The sequence below is a fragment of the Ovis canadensis genome, chromosome 7 (assembly GCF_042477335.2).
Source record: "Ovis canadensis isolate MfBH-ARS-UI-01 breed Bighorn chromosome 7, ARS-UI_OviCan_v2, whole genome shotgun sequence".
Lineage (NCBI taxonomy): Eukaryota > Metazoa > Chordata > Mammalia > Artiodactyla > Bovidae > Ovis > Ovis canadensis.
This window is the reverse complement of record NC_091251.1, coordinates 17,416,817-17,431,666: the sequence shown is the minus strand read 5'-3', so window position 1 is coordinate 17,431,666 and position 14,850 is coordinate 17,416,817. Positions and strand designations below refer to the sequence as shown.

The following is a 14,850-nucleotide window of genomic DNA, read 5'->3' as shown; positions in this document are numbered from 1 at the left end:
AACAACTTACCTAGTACTTATACCCTCAGTTTCCTCAATAGAAGATAGAAAAAATAATAACTATACTCATAGGATTATTTTGATGATTAAGATGATATATTAGACTCACACTACCAGGCACTTAAGTCTCAAGTGCTCAGTGAATGGTATTAAATAATATTTTTGATTATCTATTAATATTTATTATCATCATTATCCTCATCTTCAGCCTAGACCCAGATCACTGGAATGTAGTCACAGTTTCCCCTCAACCAGGCAAATGACCTTGGGCAAGTCAATTAACGTTTCAGTACTTCATTCTGCAGATCTACATAATGACGTCTAGCCCAGGGGAGGAAGAGCAGAGGTACTGTAGAGTGGCTGGACTGTGTGATGGTGGGCATTTTGTAGGATGTTCACAAAGGGCAGGAGGAAAATTCTTAAAGAGATGGAATACCAGACCATCTGACCTGCTTCTTGAGAAACCTGTATGCAGGTCAGGAAGCAACAGTTAGAACTGGACATGGAACAACAGACTGGGTCCAAATAGGAAAAGGAGTACGTCAAGCCTGTATATTATCACCTTGCTTATTTAACTTATATGCAGAGTACATCATGAGAAACGCTGGACTGGAAGAAGCACAAGCTGGAATCAAGATTGCCGGAAGAAATGTCAGTAACCTCAGATATGCAGATGACACCACCCTTATGGCAGAAAGTGAAGAGGAACTAAAAAGCCTCTTGATGAAAGTGAAAGAGGAGAGTGAAAAAGTTGGCTTAAAGCTCAACATTCAGAAAACTAAGATCATGGCATTTGGTCCCATCACTTCATGGCAAATAGATGGGGAAACAGTGGCAGACTTTATTTTTTGGGGCTCCAAAATCATTGCAGATATGATTACAGCCATCAAATTAAAAGATGCTTACTCCTTGGAAGGAAAGTTATGACCAACCTAGACAGCATATTAAAAAGCAGAGACATCGCTTTGTCAACAAAGGTCCGTCTAGACAAGACTATGGTTTTTCCAGTGGTCATGTATGGATGTGAGAATTGGACTATAAAGAAATCTGAGTGCTGAAGAATTGATGCTTTTGAACTGTGGTGTTGGAGAAGACTCTTGAGAGTCCCTTGGACGGCAAGGAGATCCAACCAGTCCATCCTAAAGCAGATCAGTCCTGGGTGTTCATTGGAAGGACTGATGTTGAAGCTGAAACTCCAGTACTTTGGCCACCTGATGCAAAGAGCTGAGTCATTTGGAAAAGACCCTGATGCTGGGAAAGATTGAGGGCAGGAGGAGAAGGGGACGACAGAAGAAGAGATGGTTGGATGGCATCACCAACTCAATGGACATGGGTTTTAGTGGACTCTGGGAGTTGGTGATGGACAGGGAGGCCTGGCGTGCTGTTGTTCATGGGGTCGCAAAGAATCAGACATGACTGAGCGACTGAACTGAACTTGCAAAGTGGCATGGAACTGGGGCAGTAAAAGACTGCTACATCAGTGCTCCTCAGAAGCTACAATTTCACAAACAGGTAAAAAAAAGTTGTTTTTTTTTTTAAAGTTTCTGTGTGGCCAAGAGAGGTCTGTCAATTTTTTTTTCTGCCAACTTTTTAATAAACAAAAGATAAATATCATCTACTTACTATCTTCTTCCTTTCATAAAAGAGGGAAAAATTTACAACCAATATATTAATGGGCTTCCCTGATGGCTCAGACAGTAAAGAATCTGCCTGCAATGGGGGAGACCCTGGTTCGATGCCTGGGTTGGAAAGATCCCCTGGAGAAGGAAATGGCAACCCACTCCAGTATTCTTGACTGGAGAATTCCATGGACAGAGGAGCCTGGCAGGCTACATAGTTCATGGGGTCGCAAAGAGCTGGACACGAATGAGGGACTTTCACTTTCATAATAATAGAAAGAACAATCTTAGATTCTCCTTCAAAGTGAATAAATTTAGCCTGTGCATATCTGACCGGTGGAAATCAGCATGTCAAACGTCAACACACTCTAATGAGCAAGGGAATGGAGAGGAGAAAAGAAGCTTGAAGTAGAGCCTTGGAAACACTTGGGAGGGGAGAGGAGAAAAAGATTTGTGAAAAGCAGCAGAAAGAGCAGCTCTGAGCATCAGAGGGATGGCAGGAGGCAGGAACAGAGAGGAAGGAAGAAACCCTGACTTGCTGGGAAGAAATGAGGTCTGTGTCTAAAGATTATATTCAATCTAAACATTTAAACACTTAAATCAATTTAGCTTTATCATGCCATTCTGAAAGCATTACCTAACTACTCTAAATAAAATATTGGAAATATAACTTTCAATTCAGATTTGCATACACATAAATTAATTTTCCATGTTACTATTTACTCAACATAGCAAAAGATTATCAGCTGTAATAGATACAATGTCAGCTATGAGTATCATATGCAATATCAGCTACATTATGGGTAATATAACATAGCATATTACTTATTATTAAAGTTGTAGATTACTGATTGCAAGTGCTTTAAAAGTCAGTCTAGGTAGAAATAAATGAAAATGACCTAAAATCTAACAGTAGGGAAAATATTTTATATATATATATATATATATATATATATACACACACACACATATACACACATCTTATAAAGTTATATGATTATACTAGGCAACCCTTAAAAATCTTATTTTCAAGGATTATCTAATGACCTGTGGATAAGCTCTTGATATAGTATGAAGTAGAAAGGGCATTACACATTTCTGTGTAATTTTCACTTCTGGGAATATTTACAATCATAAAAGCCTGACAAAAGAAAACAAATCAAAAAGACAACATTGATCATCTCTGATATTACAGGCAATTTATTACCTCTGTATTTTTCTGTATTTTACACACTTTCAACAATGAAAATTGACTACTATTATAATTAGAAGAAAAATTATAAATTAATTTAACAGGCATACTTACCCTTGGGAATTTAGGATTGAAGTGGTTAATTATCCCAAATTCAAAATAAGATGCAAAACCTTCATTGAGCCAGATATTATTCCACCAATTCATGGTAACCAAGTTTCCAAACCACTTTTGGAGTTGGGGATAAAAAGAACAATCTTAACTTCAATTTAAGTAATATTTATTGTAATTACATGTTAAATAAATATAAGGTCAAAGACAAAATTAAATGTAATTTGCTATCAGTGATAAAACTTGAAAACAGGACTCCAAAGTCATATTGTTTTATTAATAACATGAAACCATTTATTTTTTTCTGTAAAATTTCACATCCAACAACTGGAAGCAATTTTTGCTTTAAAACTGTGATGCTCAGAAATAAAGTAAGCTAGAATAGCATTTCTTAAATTGTCCACTTTACTCCAAAGTTAAGTTAAAGGAGAAGGCCTGAATGTCCACTTAACACCTACTAATGACAGCATCTCATACTCTAAACAGACTACATCAGAATTTTGCTGTAAGCAGTCGATTATGTTTTAAGGACATAATTTGATCTGCACCATGTAAGAATCACTCAAGTACTCATTTCTGCAAAGTGGTCCAGTTATAATTATTTTCAATTTGAGCTTAACAGAAGGAAAGTGTCACATGATGATGAATAGAATCAGGAAAGAAAAACACAATAATTTCCAAAACCAACAAATCCACACCCTGGTTTTTAACCAAATTCTTATAATAGCTGTGATGTACTAATAGTTAGCACCCTATTTTCCAAAACAACGTGTCACTTAGGCTATAATAAAAAATGACACTTTGGGTGATGATCAAGACTTGTGAAAGTATGTGTTGACTGTGTAACAGGGTATAATTTAATCACAGTAAATCATTCCTCTCCAAAACTTCTTAGGGGTCCATATAACAAGAAGATAATTTCACAGTTTAGATGGTCGTCACCTCAGTGATACTAGCAAATTGACTATAATCCTTTAACTTGTAACTTCTCGCAAAAAAAAAAAAAAAAGTTTGTGACAATCTACTGATGAAATGGAATATCTTCTGGCGTCTCTTTTGAATATCTCTATTTTAAGATGGAATGAAAAGCAGATAATCATAGGTCTGCTTGGTTTACTTTTCCTGAAGTGAAGTTTGTGGCACACAATTACTCACTCTTTGAATACACGACCTGCTAATGTTCTGAGATTTCTCATCACTATGATCTATCACCAAAAGTTCAAACCCACCCAGGATCTGATTACATGGATCCTTCCTTGTTTTCACTCACTGGACCACTTTTCAAGTTATTTTTGAAATTTGCTGTATGGTAGAGTTTGAGGAGTTTTTGCTGCTTTTGGTACAGAAGCTGGAGAATATTTTCGTGTGAAATAAGAAAGAACATTTTACCACATGCCTGGTGTCCGATTTCGTGGGAGACAGTAAAGGAGATCACGATCTTTTTTTCTGTTAGTTTATCATTTGGTTGCAGCAACAATAATGACTCGTCAAATATCAATAGTCCCCAGTTTTCCATTGCACGGTTGTCAAAAGTAGGCAAAGCAATTATATCTAAGTGGATTTAAATGGAGGGAAAAATGAATCATCTCTTTCCAAAGATTTGAGAGTTCCAGATACAACATCTCAAAATGAAATCATAAAATTACTGAAAGAAAATGCAAGTGAATATCTATAACTTAAGGGGCAGGAGAAAGGCATTAAAGACATAGAGAAGACAGGCTCAGACAACAAATTGTTTTGACTATATGAAAATTAAACACTTTTGATTAAAGACCTATATCCAAAATATACAGAGAACACTTGAAACTCAAAAATAAGAGAACTTTACAGAATTAGCAAAAGATCTAAAGAGACACTTCACTAAAGAGACACTTCACTAAAGAGACACACAAATGGCAAATGAACAGATAAAGATATGCTCAACACCATATGTCATTAGGAAATTGCAAATTAAAACAACGAGATACCATGATACAGCAGTTCAAAACAAAACATCAATGTTGGAGAAGACGTGGAACAATAAAAACACTCATTCATTGCGGTGAGAATGCAAAATGCACAGCCACTTCAGAAGACAATTCGGTAGTTTCTTATAAAGCTGAACACAGGTTGGCAATACAGTCTAGCAATTGAGCTCCTAAGGGTTTACCCAGATGAGTTCACAACTGAAGTCAGCAACATGCACGTGAATGCCTATACCAGCTTTAATCATAACTGCCAAAACTTGGAAGCAATCAAGATGTCTTTTAATAGGTGAATGGATAAATAAACTGTAGTACAGCCATACAACAGAGTACTATTTAGTGATAAAAAGAAATGAGCTATTAAGTTATGAAAGGACATGGATAAAACTTAAGTGAATGTTACTAACTGAAAGAAAAGTGAAAGTCGCTCAGTGGTCTCTGACTCTTTGCGACCTCATAGTCCATGGGGATTCTCCAGGCAAGAACACTGGAGTGAGTTGCCATGCCTTCTTTCAGGCGATCTTCCCAACCCAGGGGTCAAATTCAGGTCTCCTGCATTGCAGACGGATTCTTTACCAAGTAAGCCACCAGGGAAGTCCAAGAATACTGGAGCGGGTAGCCTATCCTTTCTCTAGGAGATCTTCCCAACCCAGGAATCTAATCCAGGTCTCCTGCATTGCAGGTGGATTCTTTACCAGCTGAGCTACCAGGGAATCCCACTAAGTGAAAGAAGCCAATAAGAAAAAGTTACACATGGTATGATTCCATTAGTACCTAACATTATGGAAAAGGCAAAATTATATAGACAGTACAAAGATCAGTGGCTGTCAGGGACTGCAGGAAACGAGGGGATGAGCAGGTAGAGCACAGGGGATTTTTAAGACAGTGAAACTATCGTCTGATGCTGTGACGGTAGACATATGTCACTACTGTGTACTCAGTCAAATCAGTTGGGTCCGACTTTGCGACCCACTGGACTGTAGCCCACCAGGATTCTTCAGGTAAGAACATTGGAGTGGGTTGCCACCCTCCTCCAGGGAATCTTCCCGACCCAGGGATCGAACAATCCCATGTCCCCTGTGTCTCCTGCACTGAAAGAGGATTCTTTACTGCCGACTCACCGGAGAAGCTCTCATCACTGTGTGCATTTGTTGAAATTCACAGAGCTGTACAACAAAAACTGTGAACCCTAATGTAAGCTATGGACTTTAGTTACAAAAATATATCAGTACTGATTCATCAACTATAGTTTTTAAAAATCCACACCAATGTACGATGTTAACAAGAGGAGAAACTAGAGGTGGGGGCAAGGGGAGGGAGAGGAGATATATGAGGATTCTTCACACTCTGGGCACACTTTTTTCGTAAACTGTTCTAAAAAAATTAAGTGTCTTTAAAATTAAATGTTTTAGTGCACCAAAAACACCACAAACAAATTTGAAAGGCAAAACACAGACTGGGGTAAGTATCTGCAGCCTATATGACAACTAGATAATATTTTTTCAATACTTAAAGAACTTTGATGAATCAAAAAGGAAAAATGTGAACAATTCAATAAAGAAATAATTCGAACACCCAAAAATCTTATTTAAAATTTTCAGCTTCATTAGTATCAAAAACAAAAATTAAAACCATGATATAACTTTCAAATGCATGAAATACATTTTCAAATATAATAATTAGTATCAGCTAGAATTTATAATTAGGTATGGGAAAACCGACACATAGCCTATTGGTGAGGGTGTGAACTAGTAGTTTTTCTGGAGCAGACCAGCAAAACGCTTCGTAACTTTTAAAAATGTTCCTAGCCTTTCAAATTTTGCAATTTCTACTAAGGCAAATAGCATGGATATTTGTAAACACTTCCTTATGTTTTCTTTCGTGTTTTAAAAGCAGCCTGCTCCCCCTCAAGAAAGAAAAATCAGTCCAAATTTTCAACCACTGAAGATTAAAAAAATTATTTTGTCAAATTGATATGTAGGCAGTCTAAGCGTTAAAATGACAATAAAAAAGAACAGTTACCTGGATCATATTGCTTTATATTGTTCTTTTTTTTTAAATCAATGAATAGTATCAATTCCATGGTGTCATTTTTGTTAAAAACAAAGAAGCAAATACAGAGAAAGATGGAAATTGAGACAAAGACAGATACTGGGGAAACTAGACATCAAAACGTTACCCATGGTCATCTCTGCATTGCAGCATTCCAAGAGATTTTGCTTCTCCTTTTTGTGCTTTCCTTATCTTTCCAAATTTTTTACAGTGTGATCATTTGTCACTTCTAAAACTAGAATGATGCAAGTTTCAAAATTTTCCTTTGCTAGTGAAAGAAATGTCATTGCTATAGTCCATGCTACGTCTGCCTCATGAATGCTTTAGCTATGCTACGCTCAGTAATTTAGTTGACTTTACACTTGGTTGAAGCTGACAGTGTATAGTAAGAAATATTCAGGTCACTGCATAGCCTCAACAGGTAATGCTCCATTATCTTTCGACATACTTAGTTGCCTCAGCCGAAGTTTCCCATTCTACTGGACAGGTTTTCATTGTGTGAATGACCCATACCCATTCTATCAGTGACCACTTTGGTTGCTTTTAGTTTGGCACGAGTATGAAAAGTGTAGTTTCAAACATGCTTGCACATGTCTTCTGGCATGTATGTGCTCAAATTCCTCTTGAAGATATATCTAGGAATGGAATTTCTGGGTTCTAAGGTATTCTGATGATCAACATTATAAGACAACAGACAGCTTTCTAAGTTGTAACGATTGATATTCCTTTCAACAGTGTCACTTTCTAACACTTGTATTTGTGAGAATGCCTACTCTTTGACAACTGAGTAGGTTGTCACTGTGACCTTGCGTGCTCATTTCTCAGACTGCTTAATAAGCTTAAATATTTCTTCATAAGTTTGTTAGCCACATGTGTTTCCTTTTCTGTATAACATCTATTCATATATCTTTTACTTGTTTTTTTTCTATTGTATTTTTCTTATTTATCTGTAGGTGTTCTTTATATATTTGGGGTACTCCCATTACCACTTATTGTCCTTTCTTTTTTGCTTCACTGTTTCTTTAAAATTTATTTATTATTTATTTGTAATTGAAGGACAGTTGCTTTACAATACTGTGTTGGTTTCTGCCACACAGGCCTCTTTCTGCTGAGACTTCATGCTGACTTTATGAGTCAGTGCTATCTCCTCCTTCACAATTTGTTTGCTCCTGTTTTTAACATGTAGATGCTATCTGCCAACGGAGAAGGTGATGGCACCCCACTCCAGTACTCTTGCCTGGAAAATCCCATGGACAGAGGAGCCTGGTAGGCTGCAGTCCATGGGGTCGCAAAGAGTCGGACACGACTGAGCGACTTCGCTTTCACTTTTCCCTTTCATGCACTGGAGAAGGAAATTTCGGCAACCCACTCCAGTGTTCTTGCCTGGAGAATCCCAGGGACGGGGGAGCCTGGTGGGCTGCTGTCTAAAGGGTTGCACAGAGTTGGACACGACTCAAGCGACTTAGCAGCAGCAGCTATCTGCCAAACTCAGCTACCTGAACACAGCCTCTGCCATCTACTGCTTCTGCATTCAGAGAGCACCTAGATAAGTAGTAGGTGGTTCTCATTTACTCAGTAGATTCTCATTAATTATGGTAATCATGTCACCGCTTTATGATTTATAGAGTACTTGAGTTTTATTGCTTCAAAAATTCAAACTTTGCTGAGATGTACCATATATATCATTAGCCTTATGGTTATAAGTTAAGAAAAATAAAAACTTAAAAGGGAAGTTGCTGTTTTAAAAGTCTGCAAAACTTAAACACCCATGTGAGTGAAGTGAAGTCGCTCAGTCGTGTCTGACTGTTCGCGACGCCATGGACTGCAGCCTACCAGGCTCCTCCATCCATGGGATTTTCCAGGCAAGAGTACTGGAGCGGGGTGCCCTTGCCCATACTTACTCCTAAAAGCATCATGATGTCACTTTTTCTTTTAAAGCTTATAACAACCTAAACAACCAACTCCACCAGCGGCTATAATAGTTTTTTTGTTTTGTTTTTAAATGACTCAACCAAACGTCAAAGTAATTAGGAGACAGTAGTTCATCTTTCTCTTAAAGATCCAGTAACAGAGAAACTCTATTGTAATCATCTGTCCATCAAAAGGCAGTTTTGACTACGCACCACCTACACGTGCTCATAGAGAAACACTGGCTCAGATGCTATGAAAGATACAGAAAAAAAAAAAAAGTGCCAACATAACCTTGACTTCCAGGAGCTGGTAATCTAGGCAGAATTTACATGGAATTACGGAACTCATTGAACATATTTTCCCCCCACTAAAAAAAAAAAAAATGTTTACTGTTTACTAGTTTGAGAGAGGGCCTTCCCTTGTGGCTCAGTGGTAAAGAATCTATCTGCCGATGCAGGAAACGTGGGTTTGATTCCTGGGTTGGAAAGATCCCTTGGAGAAAGAAATGGCAACCCACTCCAGCATTCTTGCCTAGAGAATCCCATGGACAGAGGAGCCTGGGGTTGCAAAAGAGTCAGGCATGACTTAGCAACTAAACAAAAACTCTGAGAAAAGCAGCATCACAGGCTCAGAAGGTATTTAAAAAAGGACAGTCCAGACCCTGACCCTCAACTTGCCCTTGACCTAATCCAGAGATGATTAGGATCTAGCAGCTCAAGAACTTGAATACAGGGATGCACAGGATGCTGTGGAAGCTTGGGAGAGAGAGAGTCAGGGAAGACTTCCTGGAGGAGGAGGCACTGCGTTGAGAAATACAAGAATCAACAAGTTGGGTAAAAGGAATGGCAGGATGCGCAAACTGAATATGCAAGAGCCTGACCAAGAGGAGAAGAAGACGAAAGTGTAGAAGAGGACAGAAATGCTGCTAGAGAAGCCCTTCTACTCTGAGAAACTGTCAGAGCCCCTAGAGGTTGGCAAGAGATGCACTGTTAAAGATACGGTGTGAACTTTGGACTTTATCCCCAGGGCATTGGGAAGCCACAGAAGTGTTTTAAACAGGGCAATAACACGATCAGATTTTGCTTTGGAAAGATCCCTCAGGCCTCAGTGTGGAAGATGAACTGGAGGAGACAAGAGGGACGGTGGTCAAACTAAGCAAGGTCAGTTGTGGTCGAGACTTTGGTGATATGAACTAGGGAGAATGAGAGGGATGGGGAAGAAGTGGGTGGAGGTGGAGATAATAAGGAGGCAACTAACTGGATGGAGGAGATGTTTTGACAGACGAGGATATCAAGAATAACTCTGGACTTCTCCTTATCTAAATAAAGATAAAGAGAAATTTTCTTGCCTAGACAAGGGTCATTTTGAGATCTTCCGGCCACAGAAGTACCAGAAACTTGGTCTCCATGCTCAGATTCCTGTTGCTGCCAACTTTCTTTGCTTCTTTCCTTCTTTTTCTAGTATTTTTTGGGCCGTGCTGCATGGCATGTGGGATCAAGGATCTTAGTTCCCTGGCCAGGGATCGAACCTGTGCCCCCTGCAGCAAAAACTCAGAGCCTTAACCACTGGCCTGCAGGGAAGTCCCTGCCTCCAACTCTCTAAGTGACAGGTATAACCTCTGGGATCCACAAGCAGGCCACAGCTGGCCCCCGTTCCTTCACTCCCCATCCCTCCTCAGCCAGGCTTGAGCGGCAGAGGCCCTGGCTACGCAGCATTCGGGAGCCTGGAGCGCCCTAATTTTTACTCCCCACCTTCTTCCACTGTCTGCCAGTAAAGGCCAAGCATACTTTCCCCCAAGCCTTCAACTAAATAACCTTTCAGAGGAACAAAACACACTGACATGATACCCTTAAGCGAGCAAGAAAAAACAGGGAACAACTTTCTGAGCTGAGCAGCTCACATAATTTTAAGGGCATTCCATGCAGATCTACGAGAAATAAAATGTTTACATATTCCTTCGAGGATCGTATTCTGTTCGCACATGATTCCAATTTTATACAATAAAAATTCACTGATGGGACCCCCAAGTTCTAATCCAATGACTCACAGCTAAAGAACAGACGTTGCAAAAAACAACAAAACCTTCCTAAAGGGAACTGGAGTAATTCGCGCAAGCGGTTAGAAAGATCCAGAACATTGCATTGCATGCTTGCACTATGAGATGAAAGGACAGAAAGCCAGGGAGAAGGCAAGGTCTGGAGGAGGTAAGCCGCCAGTGAGCACCCAGGAGGAATCTGAAGCCGGGAGCCCTCTGAGCACCAGCTAGTCACGCGGCACCATGCAGAGAAGCAGCAGACAGGCCTCTGCGTGTTTAGGAACATGTAGGAGACAATGATGGGAAGCCAGCAGGGCTGACTCCAAAACAGCAAAAACAGCAAAATGCCAACGGGTCCTTGGAGGCCCATCTAGGTATCTTTTGATCTCAACCTAGAGCACCCATAACAGGAAATCAAACCCATTGTAAGGGAAGATACCTCACCTGTTTTTGGAAGAGGGTAACTGATATTAAATAAATCCTCCAGAAAAGAGAAGATGGGACCTGTGATGTTCAAAGCAAAGTCTGCGTTTCCCTCTGCGATGGCATCTTTCCGGGCCCAGATGCGTATCTAGACAGAAACAATTAAGCAGTGATTAGGAAACGCAACATGTACAGTGATGTTTGAAAGTGGCAGCCTGCTTGCTCCGATTTCCTGATGCTCTGGAGCCAAAGGTTATCTTTTCAGAAGAAGTTGCATGACAAAATGTTTACATGTGTCCATGCAATGAGAAAAGCCCTGGAGGCTCCTCATTCAGTTGGGAACAGTGACTCTCCAGAGAGTGTGTTGTTTCAATCTTTTGCAATAATGTGTAAAACTTCTATAATTCAAAAATAATCCTGGTTGCGGGGGGTGGGGGTGGGGGTCTTCCCTGGTGGCTCAATGGTAAAGGGTCAGCCTGCCAATGCAGGTTTGATCCCTGATTCAGGGAGAGCCCACAAGCTGTTGAGCAACTAAGCCCGTGCACCACAGCTACCAAGCCTGTGCTCTGGAGCCCGGGAGCCGCACTATAGGCCGTGCTCCGTAACGAGAGAGGCCACAGCGATGAGAAGCCCACACACCACAGCGAGAGAGCAGCCCCCGCTAGCAGCAGCTAGAGCAAAGCCTGCATAGCAACAGAGACCCAGCACAGCCAAAAATGCATAGAAAATAAATTAAAAAAAAAAAAATCCTGGGGAGTGGTATCTACCCCCACAGAAAGCATGGATTCTATATTAGAGTAAAAGGGCCCTTTGGATGCTAGCTTCCCTTTTCAGGACATATTTCCAGTGATTCAAAACAGAGTTGTGCAGTTAGTAGGGGTTACGCAGTATAGAACATATGAAACAAATGTGAATCATGCAGATTTAAAATGACTTGTTAATAAAAAACATGAACGCAAGTGCGCTCAGTCATGGCCAACTCTTTGCTCCTCTGTCCATGGGATTTCCCAGGCAAGAAAACTGGAGTGGGTTGCCATTTCCCACTCCAGGAGATCTTCCTGACCCAGGGACTGAACCAGCATCTCCTGCACTGGCAGGTGGATTCTTTACCACTGTGCCACACGGGAAGCTCCCAAAACATGAACAGTCCCATCTTATTTTCAAAATTCGAAATAAGGTTAATTTCCTTAATTTTAAAAAGTGCATCAAAAGTCTCATGACTTCTACAGTTATTGAAGTAAGCAAATTATAGCCTCTGTATATGACACTTCCATGTTAGTAGCAGATGGAAAGAAAGCTCTGCCATGCTTTGTTAGTTTAGTGTGACTGTATTGTTGTTTGGGTGCTTGAACTTGTTTGTGTTATCTGGGTGACTAATTCGATGTTGTTTTACCATCCATTGTCATTTTATTTTGAAATCATGGTACTCCTTCAACAACACCATCTGAGCACTTTTAAATGGCATTGCTGGTGTTAGTGCTTAAAAACACGTCTGAAACACCTAACTCTAGAATGAAGGTTAGCAAGGAGGGAACTGAGATAATCGTCCTGATTGTGAATGCAGTTAATTTGAGAAAGAGCGCTCTACAAAACACAAGAGACACCGTGAAGAAAACCAAAAGCAGCATCATATCTGCAGATTGCTGTCCCCCAACCAAATGCTCACTTGTCTTTGCTTTTATTTCTGCTGGAAAGTTTGTCTTGCATTTTGTGACTTTTGCATGACGTGAGGTCTTCGGAATGCTTCCCTTTCACAAAATGCAACCGCCTGTTTTAGAAGCCTCCTGCCTGGATGCTCTCCTTTCTTCCAGCCTCCTCCACCCCAAGGCCTCAGTCCTGCCCCTACACTCCCGGTACCTGCCCCGTCTCAAGCCCTCACCTCCAAGGCAAGGTCAGGAGGACATCGAAACCAGAGCCCACACTGCTGAGCGGAGGCAACAGTCACCATGTTCAGGATAATACGCACATATTAACTGCAGCCTTTTGGGAGGAAAGGCAGTAATAAAGTGTGTATATAAATTTCCAGTTCACAAGGCTCCTCCCACAAATGACCACTCTAAGCCACAGTGGAGGCAAATGATGACTTCAAGCTGTGGGGGAGGGCCAGGGCAATGAGGATCACAAATATGTGCGGAACACGTTGAAAAAAAAGTTCCTTCCAAATCACACCTAGCCCACCAGTGTGTTCCTGTGGTCTTGCTTAGACCCAGCAGACCTCACCCTCTAAAGGAAAAGTATCTTTACACGTGCACATGTGTGATAAATTCTACCCAAAATGTTATTTCTGAGAAACAGAATATTTCCTGCTGTATCAGGAAATGAAGATGTTTTAGTCGTCAATGATTGCAGCCCTCCCGCACGAGCCGAGGAGCCCCGAGAGAAGACAGCAAGGTAAAGAGCGCCTGGCCACTAGCAGCCGTCAGACTGTAGCCACTCCCCATGGTGAGCAGCCCCAAGGAAGCTCTAGGTGTGAAAACACAGGGTGCCGGTCCCAGATAGCTGAGGGTTCCTGTCCCTTCATGGCTGCCATAACGGTCGAGTGAAAAAATATAGCAACCTAAAAGCTGAGAGTTATGGCAGAAATTTTTAGGGCTTCAAGCCCGGGAGATAGCATCTCAAGCAACCAGAGAGAACTGCTCTGAGGAGGCAAGGGGAGGAGTGAGTCCTGAGCTTCCCCTGGGGCTCACCCTAGGGAGGGGCTGTCATCTAACGGCTCCTAGATGACAGCTATTCTCTTCCCTCCTGAGTTCCCTCAGGGCTCACCAGCTCACACTGGAAGGCTGCAATTGTCTTATATTGATCCTCGTGCCACGCATGAACCACATTTTCAACTTTGCTAAATTTTTTCTCTTATTTAGGGAGTCCTTTTTGTAGAGTCTGGGTGCTATTCCAAGAGTACAGTCTGGTTCCCTGTAGAGTATATGGTGGATTCCTTAGCTTTCCAGAACTGAGTCATAGCCAAACACAACATTCCACTGATAAACTCATCCCAAATTTCAACTTTCTGGCTAAGACCAGTACTTTCTTAGGCATGTTCCATTTTCTCTTTGCTTCCATGGCAGCTTTCTTTTCAGGGTGACCTTTCAGGAAGAAACATACAATCCGTTTATAAGAATTATTCACCGTGCAGCAGCATTGAGAGCAACAAGCCAGCGGAGACGAGGATGCTGACGGCCATCTCCATCGCTCGCGAGCTCCAAGTCACTCCTTCATACCAGGTACAAAGCATAGGCTTCCACACCGTGTCTGAGTGGATTTATCAATACACGTCATGAATGTTTGACTTGGCCTGAGTTCTATCTGTGAATATCAAGGATCTAGCAGTGATTACTCAATAAGGGAAATCAGGCCGGAGCCAACAGCTGAGGGTGATAATGAGCTGTCCTTTGCATCTGGTGCGTTCATCCTTCGGAGGAGAAACTTTGAGCAATTCTCCCCCGGTGATAAGGGCTGGTTCATCTACAGCTTGCTTATCTGCACAAGCCAAAGGCACAAGCCTGGAAGTTCACAGGCCCGGGAGACAGCCTTAGCCTGATGAGGCCC

At 41.1% G+C, this 14,850-nt stretch overlaps 1 protein-coding gene across 5 annotated transcripts in view; it reads right to left on the bottom strand.

Moving 5' to 3' along the window:
* The window catches only part of LVRN (laeverin), a 71,879-nt gene that overhangs the window by 32,036 nt on the left and 24,993 nt on the right, over positions 1-14,850 (bottom strand). For all 5 annotated transcript variants that reach the window (XR_011446622.1, XM_069597546.1, XM_070292483.1 and 2 more), the window contains exons 4-6: positions 11,329-11,455; positions 4,319-4,473; positions 2,926-3,039 (exon numbers count right to left, since the gene is read on the bottom strand). Coding sequence is in view for 4 of the 5 variants with exons in the window: in XM_069597546.1 (XP_069453647.1) it covers positions 2,926-3,039; positions 4,319-4,473; positions 11,329-11,455 (396 nt within the window). In the remaining variant the exon portion in view is untranslated. The remainder of the gene's footprint in view (positions 1-2,925; positions 3,040-4,318; positions 4,474-11,328; positions 11,456-14,850) is intronic.